Below are 17,577 nucleotides of genomic sequence, written 5' to 3' on the forward strand. Positions count from 1 at the left end.
ACTCGTCCACACTTTAAACCATTTCAGGTTAAAACTAAGGCAGTGGTTCTTAAACATTGTGGAAAGCCTTCCCCTTCAGGAAAGGCTTTTCACAAGGTTTAGGAGTGTTTATAGGAATTTTTGACCATTCCTCTGGAAGTGCATTTGTGAAGTCAGACACTGGTGTTGGACTAGAAGGCCTGGATCTCAGCCTCCGCTCTAATTCATCCCAAAAATCTTCTATCGGGGCTGATCTTTGATCTTGTGCATAGAGCAGGTAACATGACCTGAGACTAAACTACTGCATGCAGTGAGACGTTAAAATCAAGCTGTGACCTTTTGTATGCTTGTCTCTTGTCCTCTGTCCAGCCCCCTGAACCCTGCTCCCGCTGTCCGTGCTCTTCATCCAAAGACAGCATGAAGGACAAAGACAAAGATGGTAGAAAGAAGATTCCCAAGATTTTCTTCGGCACACGCACGCATAAACAGATAACTCAGATCGCACACGAGCTGAAGCGCACCGTTTACTCCAGCGTGCACATGACCATCCTGTCCAGCAGAGACCACACCTGTGTGAACCCCGAGGTGGCGCCTCACACCAACCGCAATGAAAGATGCAAAGACCTGCTGGAGGCCAAAGATGTAAGCAGAAAGACTCACAGACGTACACAAAACATCACCGTTTTCATCCTCCAAATTAAAGTGCAGCCAAAATAACCTCAAAAGGAACAAAGCAGCAAAGCTTTCGTTCAGTTCGATCAAAAATAGGAATTTCCAGTCGTCTTTTAACACCAACATGCAGACATTATAGCCTCAGAGAAGCAAGTTATCCACAAATGGTCCACATGACCCTTTCTGACACACTAGACTGTCAAGAGCTTTTTTTTTTTCTTTTTTTTTTGAGACATGAGACACTTGTAACCCACTATACTGTCCTAAAGTTGAGACGCCTACTGTAATGAGGACAATTATGCTGTCATTGGAGGTGTTTGCCTCCCATGACAATTGTCTCACTTTGTCCCAGAGATAACCCTTTACCAGAGACAGTGTCACTGACACTCTGAGTCTTTATAACCTCAGGGGTTAGAGCAGCCAGTGTCAAGTTCCCATGCTGTACATACAGAGATTCATGCAGAGGCATTGTTCAGCTGATGTGTTAAGATGGACGCCTGTCCTCGGATGTAACGTGGCCGAAAGCCACTCTGATGGTGGCAGAAAGCTGTTAATCTCCAACCCCTTTTTAACTCAGCGAACAGGGCTCAGTGTCAGCCAAGTGTCCAAGTTTAGCACATCATTAAGGGAAGGAGACAGCTTCATCCTGGAGATATTATTGTCTGTAACCCACCCGTGTACAGTATTTGTGTGACGGTGTCACCTCGAGCTGTTAGATTCATAAAGAACAGGGTGGGACATCTAAAGGGACATCTCTGCTGACAGTCATTGAGGTGTGGTACATGAGACGCACCTTCTTGACACGTCGCCTGAATTCAGTGTTTGAGACATGTCTGGACGTGTAAGCTGCCACAAAAGCTGAAACACCTGATCACAGGCAGCTTCAGAAGTACTGGATGTCACCTCTGGTCACAGCTGAAATTAGAGGAAAGAAGCTTAAACAGTTTCTCAGAAGTGGGAGAAATTCTAATCTAAATTCTAATCGAAAGAATCTGGATTAGTCACAAAAGATGCTCATTTTTCACAACAGAAACATCACATTTCAACACATTCTGGTATGATTTATACCAAAACATTTTCTTTCTTATTTTTGGAAAGTGAGCATGAAAGGTATGAAAGTCCTGATGTATGGATTATTAAAAGTTTAGTCTACTTAATCACTTTATTATTATTATTATTGTTATTAATTTTTATATTCAGCTTTTTTATCCTTTAACATTTGTTTTTCTGACAAGCAGAATCTTTTAAGATGTTGGGATTTGATAAGAGGTGACAGGCTTTGGTCAGTTTTATAGGAATTTTATAAACTATTCAGTCAGGGACAAAAAACAAAGATCCAAACACGGAGCTAGCCACGAAGAGCCGTCTTCTGCCACAAGAAGTCCAGGAACCGATCCAGACCAGTCTGATGTCAGAAGAGCCGTCTTCTGCCACAAGAAGTCCAGGAACCGATCCAGACCAGTCTGATGTCAGCACTGAAGCTTTCTGTGTCCGTGGGAACTTCGTCAAGGTGCTGGGAACAACTTCTACCTGCCAAGAAGCTGGAAAACCCACAAAGTCCAGATGTATTGATTAACCCGTTGATAGCAGATGTCACGTGTGTGGGACGTTTTACAAATAAATCTGCATTTTACCCAGCCGCCCTTCCAAGTAACTCCACCTTTTACACCTTTGGAAAGCTAAGATTCCTGAGATGGGAATGATGTATATCATTCCAGGCTACAGTCATACCTGAGAAAACGATTTGTTTACTAGAAAGTATTTTTTAAAAACATTGCTCTAAAGCATTGTTCCAATCCAAAAAGACCACAGTTACAAATCACTGAAAGTTATTTTCCATCTGAGTGATGGAGATAAATCTGAGTGTGGCTTCCGAAATGCAGTCACATGACCATCACCTGTGGCCCTCAAGGAAATTATCATAAAGGCTTTTATTTGGACCACTTCCGGCCCACAAAACACTTGCTGTAATCCACGTCCTGGCCAACAATTGACATCTGGTCCATTTCTGATCCACACACCACGTTTCGGCCCAAGCATGTCTGCCAGCTGGGTAGTGTGTGTCGGACGTCCGTTTCTGGCCTGGACTGGCCTTTTTGAGGTCCTGTTTACCATCGTTTGTCCATCCGGCTTCCACCATGATTGTCTTTAGATATTGTAAAACAACAGTTATTGTTATATTTGCTGCGTTTAGTATCTGTTCTCAAATGCCACCAATTTCCTGTCTCTTTTTAAAATGTGTATGTTAAAGGGAAGGTCCTGTCGGTATTACCATGGCGTCCAGAGGATGAGGGACCAGCACACGCTACAACGGGTCCATGGACTGCATGCAGCCTGGGACATCGAGGACCTGGTTGCTCTGGGCAAACGGCTCCGCTCGTGTTCCTACTACGCTGCTCGTGAGCTCATGCAGGGAGCCTGGATCATCTTTTGTCCATATAACTACCTGCTGGACCCGATGATCAGAGAGAGTGTGAGAAGAGTTTAAAAACTAAGGAGCTGTAGATTCGTCTTGGTCATAGACAACACTAGGTCATTCTTCAAGTTTAGACACTGATCAAAGCTTTTCCCTTTTCTTTTACTCTTTACCTCCATCAGATGGAGATTGACCTGGCAGGCCAGATCTTGGTGCTGGATGAGGCTCACAACATCGAGGACTGTGCTAGGGAGAGCGCTAGCTTTACGTTGGAGCACAGCAGTCTGCAGACCTCCAGAGACGAGCTGGACATTATGGTCAAGAACAACATCAGACGCCAAAAACATGAGATTCTCAGGGACTTCTGCTACACTCTGAGCAAGTCAGTCATTGTTCCCCTCTCAGCAGTAAAAGAGTCGACTTTTTCTCACAGTTTCTCTGTCCTCCATGTAGCTGGATCCAAGAAAGCCAAACCTTGTTATCTGAGCGTGGATATGAGAGTGCCAGTAAAGTGTGGAGTGGAAAGGATATCCTGAGCATCTTTCATGATTCGGGCATCACAGCGGACACATTCAACCTTTTGAAGGTGATTTAATGACCAAACATTACTGGTTTGTCTTGATAACTTGACACATTGAAAGGCGTAACAGAGAAGTTTGGACCGATTTGGAAAGTTCTGACTGAGAATTGCTGTCAAAATGTGAATTATGAATTTTATTTCAAGACAAATATTTCTACTAATCTTCACTGTTTTGTTCTTCCTCTGTGTCTGTGTGTGGCAGCAAAACCTGGCTGCAGTGTTGGAGAAGGAAGAGTGTGTTGGTTTGGTTAATGGTAAAAAGGAAATGGTGGAGGTCCCGGTCATGAGTGCACCTACATCCGCTGTCCTCAAAAACCTCTTCATGGTGCTGGACTTCCTGTACAGAGACAATTGTCGGTCAGAGACCAGCTCAGCTTCTCTAAGTTTTAATCCAGTTCCTCAGATCAGCGGTCGCTCAGGTGAGACGTGTGTGTGTCTGCAGGTTTGCTGAAGACTACCGAGTAGCTCTGCAGAAGACCTACACATGGACCAATCAGGTTCCAGCTGATGTCCCTGATGCCCAGGGCTTCTTTGTTCGGCAGCGCCCCAGACATCGTCAGAGCACAAGAATCAAGGCCGCGGTCCTCACTCTGAGCTTCTGGTGCCTAAACCCTGCTGTGGTGAGATCTTAGTCACAGATAAACAGCAGAGATCTGCAAGTTAAAGCTGACGAGGACTGGGTTTACTTGTGACTGTGTGTTTGAACGTTCCAGGCTTTCTCAGACCTGAGTGGGTCGGTTCACAGCATCGTTCTAACATCCGGAACCTTGTCACCCATGGGCTCGTTCTCCTCTGAACTGGGGGTGAAATTCACCATCCAGCTGGAGGCCAACCATGTGATCAACAAATCTCAGGTAAATGAGAATTTCTCAGGCTGTTCTGATCAATTATCCATGTTGCTGAATGATTGGGCTAAATGGAGAAGACAAAGGAGATATTTGTGGACTTCAGGAGAACGGCCTCCAGCATGCATGTCTGACCATCAATGGTGCTATGGTGGAGAGAGTGAGCAGCACCAAGTTCCTGGGTGTGCATGTCACAGAGGACCTCTCCTGGACCATCACCACATCATTGGCCAAGAAAGCTAACCAGTGCCTCCACTTCCTCTACAAACTGAGGAAAGCTAGAGCCCCGCCCCCAGCATGTGCACCTTCTACAGAGGCACCATGTAGAGAGTCCTGACCAGCAGCATCACCGCTGCTCCACGTCCTGCAGGAAGACCCTCCAACGCATCATGAGAGCAGCTAAGAAGATCGTCGGTGCCTCGCTCCCCTCCCTGCAAACATCTCCACCTCTCCTCACCTGTAAAGCCCTCTGCATGGAGAGGAACCCCGCCCACCTGTCACACAGCTTCTTCAGCCTGCTGCCATTAGGAAGGAGCCTGTGGAGCCTGCGGACCAGGACCAGCAGACTGAGAGACAGCTTGGTCCACCAGGCTGTCAGGATCAATCAGTCAATCAATCACTTTATTTATAGTGTATTTCACAACAAAATGTTTCCAAAGTGCTGCACAAAAATCAATATACCAGAATTTTTAAAAAAAAAATCATGTAATAAAAAATTTAATCAAATAAAATAAAAGAAGCCGGTGCAAAGACGCAAGGATCGGGATAACTTGATCATGTCTTCTAGCCCCTGTTGAAAGTCGTGCAGCAGCTTTCTGGACTGACTGCAGCCGGGACAGAGATTCTGGCTGAAGCCAGCATAAAGCGCATTGCAGTAGTCAAGACGACTGGAAATGAAAGCATGCGTAATTTGTTCTAAAAGATTAAAAGATAGAAAGGTTTAATTTTTGATAAAAGATGAAGATGATGAAACACGGTTTTAAAACACCATTGATCTGTTTGTCAAGTTTAAGATCGTTGTCTGTGGTGACGCCAAGGCTAGTGACTTTGGGACACACTAAGTCATTAAAAGGTCTTACGTCAAGCACAGCTTTACCAAACAAGGTAACTTTTTGTTGTTTAGTTTTAAGAAATTCTTTGCTAACCAGTCACTCAGACAGTCAAGTTAGGGTGTCAGGGGGCAAAGCTGTTCCAGATATTGGCATATATATTTGGCAGTAGTCAGGATGCTAAAGTCTCTCCCTGCTCTGCCCCCCTACCACACACCCTGGACTCTGATGCCCCCCCCATCAACACCTGAACTTTTAAGACCCTCAAGAACAAGCACACAGCCACTTTAATCACTTTAACCAGACGATAAGCTAACTCAGTCAGCTTTTTTTCCACTATAACCATAAACTTATTACACTGACTGTAATTTCTCTTGTCTGTTTATCATCATGTTTTATTTACTTAGTGATAGTATTGGTTTGGTTTGTTTTGTTTGGCTTACATTCTTGTGTTTCATGCACCCAGGTTTGACAGAACCATAATTTCAATTCTCCGTTCGTCTTGTACACGCTGCGGAAATGACAATAAAGCTGACTTTGACTTGGACTCTATCTGCTGAATACTTGAAGTTTGGAAGAATTATTTGAAGAACTGACTTACATTAAATTAAAATTTTACTTAAGATATTGTTTAAAGAGTTAAAATGTCTGAAGTTGACGTTTGTGTGGAAGAGTTCATACATCACGCTGTGTGAGCGAGAGAGGAGGGATTTTATTATGTTTTGCTGATAAAATGATTCTTGTTGTGCAAAACTTGTAGACATAACAGTAGGTAGGTAGGTTGAAAATATTTTTTCTGATTACTTTCCTTACCGGCTCCATACCACGCGTTATAGACACTGAACTTTTCTAAAACTGTTGAAGATCTGTAGTCCAATGTCTTGCAAATGTTTTGAAGTTTGAACGGTGTCTCCAGGTAAATTTGTGGGGAGGAATGCTTTTTGAAGTCAGGTATGTGAAGATGGTTTAAAACCTCTGTCCACTGAAATCAGTATAAAGAATTTTGTGAAAATGAATGAGCTTTGAAAGGTTTCAATATGATGAATTATGTTGAGTTGTTGATGTCCAAAACCATAAAGAAGTTAGAAAAAGGATCTGAATCGGTGAATGATGCGACTTAGATTTGTGACTCTGCTCCGTTTTTGTCCAGCAGATGTCACAGTCTCGCTGTGTGAATACAGAAACCTTAAGGCCTGAACAGAGGGGTAGAAAATACAATTTTACAAGTTAGTCTTAAATGGTAACATAATATTTTCTGATCTCCTCAGGTCTGGGTGGGCACTGTTGGTGCAGGGCCCGAAGGCAGAAAGCTCCGTGCCACCTTCCAGCATGCTGAAACGTTTGCCTTTCAGGATGAGGCGGGCGCCCTACTGCTCCATGTCTGCCAGGTGATGGCCAAGGGTGTGCTCTGCTTTCTGCCATCCTACAAGGTAGGTTTTACCACAACCTGCTGTAGAACATGATGAACAGTTAATGCAGATTATCCTTAAAAAATACCTTGACACTCATTTATTAACCATTTGCAGAAAATGCCCTAAACCCCATCCTAGAGATTGAATTTTAAATTGTAGAAAAAAAATGTATTTGTCAGACATATATGAAGGTCAATTGTGGCAGATTAATCAGTAATCCCACGTTATAAATCACCTGTTTGTGGTAATTTACGATGAAAAACATCCTCATTTACCAGATACCCTACTTCGCAACCCGGTGGTCATATGACCATGAACAGCTTGCCGGTGAAACCAAACTCTGCGTCAAACCAGCGTCTGTGTTGAAGTGTGCAACTATAATAAATGTTTTACTCACCAGTCACGAAATGATCTGAACACATTGTTGAATATTTCTACAGACATCAAGGTTGTCAGCATCAACACGCTCGATAGCTGCTAGCCTGTTATCACGTCTTTCTGGGCTTTTGTGTCTTTTCGGTAGTTGGAAGAGCGATCTTTTGTTGTCTGTGGAACAGCTGTGTTTATGGCAGCCAACAACACAACATTTTGGCACATTTAAAGTAAAATTATGAAAAAAAAAAAATCTTGAATGATGCTGAAAATCCAGTTGTGTTATGCCTTAGCATCATTTTGTTTTCACTGGCGAAAAACCCGGATGTGGCAATCTACACCGATGATCCCAGATGTTTGCACCTGCCCTGAACTGTAAAGAATTCCTGGATACAGGCGGTGATCCGGATCACCCCCAAAATCTAATGACTTGTTCCTTTGTTCCATTTGTGAGGTAACGTTTTGAGTTTGTGTTGCTAACAGACAGACTTACGCCACTGAAAACATAACCTCCACCTTGGCGAAGGTAATAAATAAATACTAGAGAGACAAGAGTGCAGGAAATTATTTGGGGTGAAGGAGAGATCTCTCTTTTTTTCTTTATAGGAGAGATTGTCAAATGTCCAATATCAAATCGAAAAACAGAAATATTGTGTCACATTACAGATGAGAGTTCCTCCTCTGGACATTGTGATTTTGTCCAGTGAAGCTCCTTGGTAACCTCGGTTGGTTTGAAATGTTCTGTAGAGATGGAGACTTGATCTGATGTAACTTACACACATTGCCAGAATCATTGCAGCTTGGTTTCTGTTTCATTTCAGTCTGTAAATAAATGTATTTTGGTCTGGAGAAAAGACACATCCAGCATGAAAGTAGGGCTGGGTCACCACTGATTTCCTGAATCGATGTGATTCACAGCAGCCTTATTTAATTACATTAAGTCCAATTCGATTCAGTATTGATTCATTTCCATATACTTCATGGAACTTCAATTTTCTTGAATATGAAAGACATTCTCGGATAACTATTGTTATAGAGCCAACCATCTTAGTGTTAGCTGCTAATATAAGAGCCCATGGTCTTAGCACAGGCTGCTAATGTGAGAGCCTGCGGTCTTAGCAGTAGCTGCTAATGTGAGAGCCTGCAGTCTTAGCAGTAGCTGCTAATGTGAGAGCCCGCAGTCTTAGCACAGGCTGCTAATGTGAGAGCCTGCGGTCTTAGCGTTAGCTGCTAATGTGAGAGCCCGCAGTCTTAGCACAGGCTGCTAATGTGAGAGCCTGCGGTCTTAGCGTTAGCTGCTAATGTGAGAGCCTGCAGTCTTAGCAGTAGCTGCTTATGTGAGAACCCGCAGTCTTAGCGGAGGCTGCTAATGTAAGAGCCTGTGGTCTTAGCGTTAGCTGCTAATGTGAGAGCCTGCAGTCTTAGCTGTAGCTGCTAATGTGAGAGCCCGCAGTCTTAGCGGAGGCTGCTAATGTAAGAGCCTGTGGTCTTAGCGTTAGCTGCTAATGTGAGAGCCTGCAGTCTTAGCTGTAGCTGCTAATGTGAGAGCCTGTGGTCTTAGCGGTAGCTGCTAATGTGAGAGCCCGCAGTCTTAGCAGAGGCTGCTAATGTGAGAGCCCGCAGTCTTAGCGGAGGCTGCTAATGTGAGAGCCTGCAGTCTTAGCGGAGGCTGCTAATCTAAGAGCCTGTGGTCTTAGCGGTAGCTGCTAATGTGAGAGCCTGTGGTCTTAGCGGTAGCTGCTAATGTGAGAGCCCGCAGTCTTAGCAGAGGCTGCTAATGTGAGAGCCCGCAGTCTTAGCAGAGGCTGCTAATGTGAGAGCCCGCAGTCTTAGCAGAGGCTGCTAATGTGAGAGCCCGCAGTCTTAGCGGAGGCTGCTAATGTGAGAGCCTGCAGTCTTAGCACAGGCTGCTAATGTGAGAGCCTGCGGTCTTAGCGTTAGCTGCTAATGTGAGAGCCTGCAGTCTTAGCAGTAGCTGCTAATGTGAGAGCCCGCAGTCTTAGCACAGGCTGCTAATGTGAGAGCCTGCGGTCTTAGCGTTAGCTGCTAATGTGAGAGCCTGCAGTCTTAGCAGTAGCTGCTAATGTGAGAACCCGCAGTCTTAGCGGAGGCTGCTAATGTAAGAGCCCGTGGTCTTAGCGTTAGCTGCTAATGTGAGAGCCTGCAGTCTTAGCTGTAGCTGCTAATGTGAGAGCCCGCAGTCTTAGCGGAGGCTGCTAATGTGAGAGCCTGCAGTCTTAGCGGAGGCTGCTAATCTAAGAGCCTGTGGTCTTAGCGGTAGCTGCTAATGTGAGAGCCTGTGGTCTTAGCGGTAGCTGCTAATGTGAGAGCCCGCAGTCTTAGCAGAGGCTGCTAATGTGAGAGCCCGCAGTCTTAGCGGAGGCTGCTAATGTGAGAGCCTGCAGTCTTAGCACAGGCTGCTAATGTGAGAGCCTGCAGTCTTAGCGGAGGCTGCTAATCTAAGAGCCTGTGGTCTTAGCGGTAGCTGCTAATGTGAGAGCCTGTGGTCTTAGCGGTAGCTGCTAATGTGAGAGCCTGCAGTCTTAGCAGAGGCTGCTAATGTGAGAGCCCGCAGTCTTAGCAGAGGCTGCTAATGTGAGAGCCCGCAGTCTTAGCAGAGGCTGCTAATGTGAGAGCCCGCAGTCTTAGCGGAGGCTGCTAATGTGAGAGCCTGCAGTCTTAGCACAGGCTGCTAATGTGAGAGCCTGCGGTCTTAGCGTTAGCTGCTAATGTGAGAGCCTGCAGTCTTAGCAGTAGCTGCTAATGTGAGAGCCCGCAGTCTTAGCACAGGCTGCTAATGTGAGAGCCTGCGGTCTTTGCGTTAGCTGCTAATGTGAGAGCCTGCAGTCTTAGCAGTAGCTGCTAATGTGAGAGCCCGCAGTCTTAGCGGAGGCTGCTAATCTAAGAGCCTGTGGTCTTAGCGGTAGCTGCTAATGTGAGAGCCTGTGGTCTTAGCGGTAGCTGCTAATGTGAGAGCCCGCAGTCTTAGCTGTAGCTGCTAATGTGAGAGCCCGCAGTCTTAGCAGAGGCTGCTAATGTGAGAGCCCGCAGTCTTAGCGGAGGCTGCTAATGTGAGAGCCTGCAGTCTTAGCGGAGGCTGCTAATCTAAGAGCCTGTGGTCTTAGCGGTAGCTGCTAATGTGAGAGCCTGTGGTCTTAGCGGTAGCTGCTAATGTGAGAGCCCGCAGTCTTAGCAGAGGCTGCTAATGTGAGAGCCCGCAGTCTTAGCGGAGGCTGCTAATGTGAGAGCCTGCAGTCTTAGCACAGGCTGCTAATGTGAGAGCCTGCAGTCTTAGCGGAGGCTGCTAATCTAAGAGCCTGTGGTCTTAGCGGTAGCTGCTAATGTGAGAGCCTGTGGTCTTAGCGGTAGCTGCTAATGTGAGAGCCCGCAGTCTTAGCAGAGGCTGCTAATGTGAGAGCCCGCAGTCTTAGCAGAGGCTGCTAATGTGAGAGCCCGCAGTCTTAGCAGAGGCTGCTAATGTGAGAGCCCGCAGTCTTAGCGGAGGCTGCTAATGTGAGAGCCTGCAGTCTTAGCACAGGCTGCTAATGTGAGAGCCTGCGGTCTTAGCGTTAGCTGCTAATGTGAGAGCCTGCAGTCTTAGCAGTAGCTGCTAATGTGAGAGCCCGCAGTCTTAGCACAGGCTGCTAATGTGAGAGCCTGCGGTCTTAGCGTTAGCTGCTAATGTGAGAGCCTGCAGTCTTAGCTGTAGCTGCTAATGTGAGAGCCCGCAGTCTTAGCAGAGGCTGCTAATGTGAGAGCCCGCAGTCTTAGCAGAGGCTGCTAATGTGAGAGCCCGCAGTCTTAGCGGAGGCTGCTAATGTGAGAGCCTGCAGTCTTAGCGGAGGCTGCTAATCTAAGAGCCTGTGGTCTTAGCGGTAGCTGCTAATGTGAGAGCCTGTGGTCTTAGCGGTAGCTGCTAATGTGAGAGCCTGTGGTCTTAGCGGTAGCTGCTAATGTGAGAGCCTGCGGTCTTAGCGTAAGCTGCTAATGTGAGAACCTGCAGTCTTAGCGTTAGCAGCTAATGTGAGAACCTGCAGTCTTAGCGTTAGCTGCTAATGGAGAGCCTATGGTGTTAGCATTAGCAGCTAATGTGACAGCTGACAAGCTGTCAAATAGTAATTTAATAGGTGAATGTAATATAATGGTGAATGAAAACATCTTAATTATATTGGAGAGATAAACTGATTTTGGACGGAAGCGGCTTAGGCAACCATTCAGGGGTGTTGATTATTGCCAGGATCCTGCCAAGTATCATAGTCACCTGAGGGTAGTGTCATTGTTGTCACCAGAAAAGGAAATGTATACAAAAATCGGTCTCTGAGTAATGAGAATTGATCTTGGATTAATTAAATTTAAATTTATTAAATGAAATGAGCTGATAATTTTTGTTTAATCTCATCAAACTGATGATGTGATCGTAAGGGCAATGATCAGCTCTTACCTCTCTGTCACAGATGTCTTCTGTAAGTTTTGAAATAAGTTAAGCTACATATGTTTATTTTTTCTGAAAGATTACTAATTGAGTAATCCCTCAATTAATAATTGCTGTGACGCCTGGAAAAAATAATGCAGTTTCCTTGTTTTAGCACCAGATTCTGTACGTGCGCAGGTCCAAACCCATTTCCAAGTACAAGATGGTAAATTCCTATAAATGTGGACAAATGTGCACATGTTGTATGTGTTCAAGTCCTTTTGATAAATGAAGTTCCTGGATTTCATGAATTTTGTAACTGCTTTCATCTTTCATTTCACAGAATAAACTGTGCTGTCATTTTTGAATTGTTGGATTATATTTGCAGTGTAAGCATCTTGCACTCTTGTAGAAACGTGCTACGCAATCTTAATCAGAGACCATGCATTTTAATTAAAACGTAATGAGCATTTTAAATGCCAGATTCAGCCAAAAGGCAGATCCTGAGTGAGCAAAAGAATAAAAAATAAGATGATACAACAAGAGAAAATGCATCAGATTAAGCAGGTAAATTAATTAACTCAATAAATTAAACTGAGCATCAACATAACTTACATGTTTTACCACTGGGGGGAACTAGAGACCACAAGTTGGAGTCGTTTCCAATTCTTTTGTTATTTGAAGGCATTTCTCTAAGATATAAAGCTGTGCCATGCGGAATAGGTTTTTAAATGACAGACTTTATTGTTTTAGATGCTGCAGTATCACACGTTACCATAGATCCACTAATCAATAGAGGCACTTGTCAGGAACTTGTTAAATGGCGTCATCCTCACAGAACTGTATCCTCTTTCATTTAATGAGGGCACTTCTGAGAGCACACTCATAGACACTTTGTCCTCCTTTGTTTGTTATGCGTCTTTGCTCATGAATAATAAATTTCCACTGTAGCTCAGTTGTCACATTAGCTTACTGAGTGCTAAGTAGCTTTCATATGTCGTGTGTGTGCGTTTGTCCACTCTGCACATGTTGTATGTGTTCAATTAACAAACCTAATGTTCCTCCTCTAGACAGTCATAGTAATTGTGAATATGAAGTTATTTAATTTTTTTTCATTTACGAATAATTCAGTCTTTTTCTTATGATCCCTTAGAATATAAAAGTCACTATTATGACTGTTTGCTGTGGATTTTCTTCTTCTTGGTCACCTTGCCTGTTCTCAATCACATCCTGTTTCAGACATAAGCATCAGATTATGGGAGCCAGGCTGATATGATGAGGCAAACAGACTTTTCCTGCTGGGTTTTGCCCTTGGCCATTTTTGTTTTTGCCTTGGGCGTATTTTCATTTTTTACATGTTGGACTGATGTTTCAGCACGTCCCATCCACTCATCATTAGCTCGATTCTCCTGCAGCCCATGTTTCCAACTATCCGGTTGCATCCTCAAACAGACGATACCTTCATGTAAACCGTGAGGGGAAGCCAGGACAGTGCACCTTGTCGTTTTCTCTTTTTACCTTCCTTTTTTGTCAGCCCACTATCCTAGCTAGGCAGCAACCAGGAGCCATGGGATGATTTTTTTTTATTTTTATTATTGATAGCCATGTAGGAGTCTTCTCCCTCTCCATGCTGATGCATAAATATTTAATCTGCAGTCAGCTCTTAAAGATAAGGAGATGAGGGGATATGAAGGGCTGGGTATTAATTGGAGCCCATGGAGGCCTCGTTGGTGCCACTGAGTCCCGTCTGCCCTGTGATGTGCACATTTGTGTGCCGGTGTGTGTAGTCATCTTTGCAGATGGATCATCTCAAGACATCCTTATTGTGCATTTAGTGCATTGAGGTGATGGTTATCTGCTCCTTTATGTTTATGTGATGGACAGAAAGGACAGTGAAGTGAGGACATCAGTAGGATGCACTGACATCCAAGTTCAGTTTGGGTGTAGGGATATCACGATTACTTGATTTCACAATTAACCACAGTATTACGTGCCATTGATTAATCACATAGACTCCTCAATATCCGCAACATTATATGGCAGATGTTAAGAGATAAAAAAGAAAATTAAACTACGTTTCAGCGAGTAGTTGCTTATTACTATTGTTAGGCTCTGGGATGGGTCAGTGATTGGCAGCAACATTCATTTTAATGCATTGCTTTTTTTTAATGCAGCCTAAAATATAAAAATGAAAGAATAATTATTTTTATATTTTTTTAACCCTTTAAAGACCTTATTAAAAAAAATAGAAAAAACTTAAATAATTTCCATTAATACTTTGCATGTTTTGAATATTAACAAAAAGGATATCTGATGGACAAATATAAAAATTTAAAATAAAAAACCAGTAGTCTAAAGTGAAATCTTAACATGAAGGAGGGAGTTTGTTTGTATTAAGATAAATGTGGCATCAGAAATTACATTTAAAAGGTTTTAAATGGGCCATTTTTTGTTCTCAGGATCAAATTTGTAGGCTTTTATAAAACGTAGCCATTTTAGGCTAATTCAAGGAACTGGCATAAAAATTCCTAAATGATCTAAAACAGAAGACCCCTCAGGTATACTCAGTCAACACAGCTGAAATGAGAAATCGAAATGTCCCCAGGATCTCTTGAGGGTTAAATAAAGCAACGGTTTGCAGAATAACGCTTCCTCCATTCTTTTTGCACGTCCCTCCAGACGTTACAACAGAAATAAATAAAACTTAAAGATGTATCATTAGTGTTCATGCGATTTTATAAATTCATAGTGTTGTGACATAAATTAATTTATAATAAGCGTTATAATTGTAATTTCTCTGACAATAATTGTATTAAGAAAATCTAAAATCCAGACATTCTGTTTGCATGTTTTCTGATGATTAGTTGAAAGACAAGAAAATTAGTAAAGTATTAAATATTTTGCACAGCAAACAAATTAAAGCCAGTATCCCTTTAAATGTGGTCACACACAGAGTTTCCCAACGAAGCTCTGGGTTTCTTTTTTTTGTTTGAGTCTCAACAGTGTCCCAGTTAATGCCCATTAAAACCACAGCAGGCTGTGCTGTCTGGCCTCAGCTGGCAAAGGGAAGGGCCAGCGCTCCCACAGCAGAGGGCTCTGATAGTTTATTAGAAAAAAAGAAAAGAAAATCAGGGTTTCATAGAGGTGAAGAGATGATGGGGAATACAAGAAGCTTTTAAAGGACATTGAGATAAGGACCATTAGGTGATGTCGCCTCGCTGTCTGTGTGAAGACGCTCCGGCGCTGGCGCCTGGCTCTGCCGAGCGCGTGTCAAATCAAAGTCAAACACCCGCCTGCACGCTCCGTCTTCAGGAGCTCCGGGCCGCCTGAAGCAGCGATGGCAAACAGAGGCTGCGTCTCTGTGTTTGGGTTCATGGCTTGGTTTGTCCAGTCTAGCATATCACTGCTGATGTTTTATTTGAGTTTTAACAGTGGAAACTTCAGGGTTACTGCTGTTTGACTGAGCTGGGACTTGTTTTTTTTTCTCCCTTTTTTTAAGGCTCACATTTTCAGACTTTAAAAGCACATATTAAAAGGTGTCTGAGTCATCAGTTTGTTTCCTCTGTCAACCACCGAAGAAGTGCTTCTCTCACGGTGTAGGAATATACGTAGCTGCTGCAGTTAACCTTTGGGTTACCAATCAGCTGTTATAGTATAAAAGTGATTTCAGTTTCCAGAAGCATAAGAAAGATCTAACTGGTTGTTGAAGTGACCGAAAACACAAAGATGGAAATGTTTTATATATTTTTTTGTTTAGTTTCAAGTGGAACTATGTTTATGGTATTTACCAGATATCATCATTATGTGCTAATTTGCTTTCTTTTGTTTGTTTTTCTGTCAACAAATCAAACAAAAAGACCGCCACCACAAGTGAATTGTTTGTTTTTATTTAAAGCCTGATATTATCTGAGTCACAGAGCTTCACCATTGTTAAGAAAAACAACAAAAGGAAAAAGCCACATCTACCAAACGGTTGCATGTGTTCTTTTATTGCCACGAATTGACTCCCGCTGGCTTCTTTCTGGCTCACAAGTGGCCCTTTAAATGATGTAGATATTATAAGTGATCATTTTAATGAAAGTTGCCTTTTTATTTTAGATTATATTTGTCCTTTCAAAACAAGATCAGTACCAATTTTACAGTCCTTGCCAAGGGTAAATAATGATATACGCTCTAACGCTTTTCTACAGAAAAATTTGAACGTATGTGGAAGAAAAGTCATTTACAAGTGCACCTATTACACTTAAAGGATCTCTTAGCGTTCTTTAATAACTCGGTTAAGAAGCGAGGGCTACATATTTTTCTAACCTAGTTTCAAAGAGCAGAGGTAACACTAAGTTGTATTCCACATTATTATTGACATCATTACTCCTGCTACACCTACTGCTCCCATATCCTCAAATGAGGACGGTCAGCGTTTTCTTTCCTTTTTTCTTGATATGATTAGAAATATAAGAAATAATATCTGTTCCTCTGTGTTGATAGATCCCACTCCAGTTCGGCCTGTTATCTTCTTCTGCACCAGTAACTTGACCTGAGCCTGATGGTACAGTGAAGGCCTCTTCTTGCTATTTGGACTTTTTACCCACATCTTTGTTCAAAAATGACTTACAGTACATTAGCTCCAGTGTGTTCATTATTGTCAGTGTTTCACTGTCTTCCAGTAAGGTACCTACTTATTTAAAAACTGCTGTCATCCACCCTCTTTTGAAAAAAGACAATTTGGATCCCCCCTCTCTGTGGCAATTATAGACTCATCTCCAAGCTTCCATTTATTCCTAAGATCTTAGAGAAGGTTGTGCTCTACCAGTTAACTGCTGCTCTGGATCAGCACAGCGTTCTTGACCATTTTCAGTCAGGGTGTCGTAGATCTCATTCAACTGAGACGACTCTACTGAGAGTATCAAATGGCATTTTGATGCAGAGTGACAAGGGTTGTTGTTCTGTGCTGCTTGTGTTGGACCTTACCTCAGCTTTCGATATGATTGACCATCACATTCTGCTCAATAGGCTAAGGTGCTGGGTTGGTTTATCAGGGTCTGCTTTGGACTGGTTCTCTTCGTACCTATCTGACAGACCTTTTTTTGTAGCTACTTCTAAGTACAGATTTCTAGGCCTGTCGCGATAAGCAATAAGTCAATTAATTGAACGATAAGAAAATAAGAGCACGATAAGTTTGCCGGCCGCGATAATTTTTTTTCGTCCCCCCTTTACCATAGACTGTGTATGACAATAGGTTTCACCATGGAGTATTTCGACTAAACGCTCTGGTTTCTTGCGGAGTGATCTCTCTAGTGTCACACTTGACTGCAGCATGTTGCAGCACGAGCCGGTAAGCCGCATTTGTTTTGCACGGCTGCCAACACGCAATGGCCGTGAGACTTGCGTATTTAAGTGGCTTCTCACGCTCTCGCGCTAAACCTCCGATTCTCATGCTGAAATATGTAAATAATAGATGCAAGCATCTCCTCTTTTATTGTTTCGCTGCTTCCCACATGTAAGCAGAACACACACATTCTAGCTTACGACGTCAGTACAAAGCCCCCACTTCCTGGTCTACCGTAATAACCCCTGTAATCCGCAGGCACATTACGCAAATAGAATCAGCCTATATACTACCGTATATGACAAAATACACATTAAGAGCAATGCCGGCTAATCGAGAGGTTTGGGAGGATTCCCAGTGGGCCGCATAACTTTTGGGCCGGTGTCCCGGCGTATGTGAATGTGGTATCCCAGCTAACTGCTGGGTTGTAGTTACTTATAAGGCCAACAGAGGGCAGAATGACTTTGTTTCACAAGCAGTAGATTTTGAAGAGCAGAAGAAGAACACGGGTTTTT

At 43.3% G+C, this 17,577-nt stretch overlaps 1 protein-coding gene across 9 annotated transcripts in view; it reads left to right on the forward strand.

Moving 5' to 3' along the window:
* brip1 (BRCA1 interacting helicase 1) overlaps nucleotides 1-17,577 on the forward strand; it is a 125,819-nt gene that overhangs the window by 23,770 nt on the left and 84,472 nt on the right. For all 9 annotated transcript variants that reach the window (XM_041995295.1, XM_041995297.1, XM_041995298.1 and 6 more), the window contains 8 exons: nucleotides 349-621; nucleotides 2,903-3,124; nucleotides 3,250-3,449; nucleotides 3,521-3,653; nucleotides 3,850-4,004; nucleotides 4,090-4,267; nucleotides 4,361-4,501; nucleotides 6,810-6,971. In XM_041995295.1, the coding sequence (XP_041851229.1) occupies nucleotides 349-621; nucleotides 2,903-3,124; nucleotides 3,250-3,449; nucleotides 3,521-3,653; nucleotides 3,850-4,004; nucleotides 4,090-4,267; nucleotides 4,361-4,501; nucleotides 6,810-6,971 (1,464 nt within the window). The remainder of the gene's footprint in view (nucleotides 1-348; nucleotides 622-2,902; nucleotides 3,125-3,249; nucleotides 3,450-3,520; nucleotides 3,654-3,849; nucleotides 4,005-4,089; nucleotides 4,268-4,360; nucleotides 4,502-6,809; nucleotides 6,972-17,577) is intronic.

This window comes from Melanotaenia boesemani, chromosome 9 (genome assembly GCF_017639745.1).
Source record: "Melanotaenia boesemani isolate fMelBoe1 chromosome 9, fMelBoe1.pri, whole genome shotgun sequence".
In the NCBI taxonomy this organism is placed as follows: Eukaryota; Metazoa; Chordata; class Actinopteri; order Atheriniformes; family Melanotaeniidae; genus Melanotaenia; species Melanotaenia boesemani.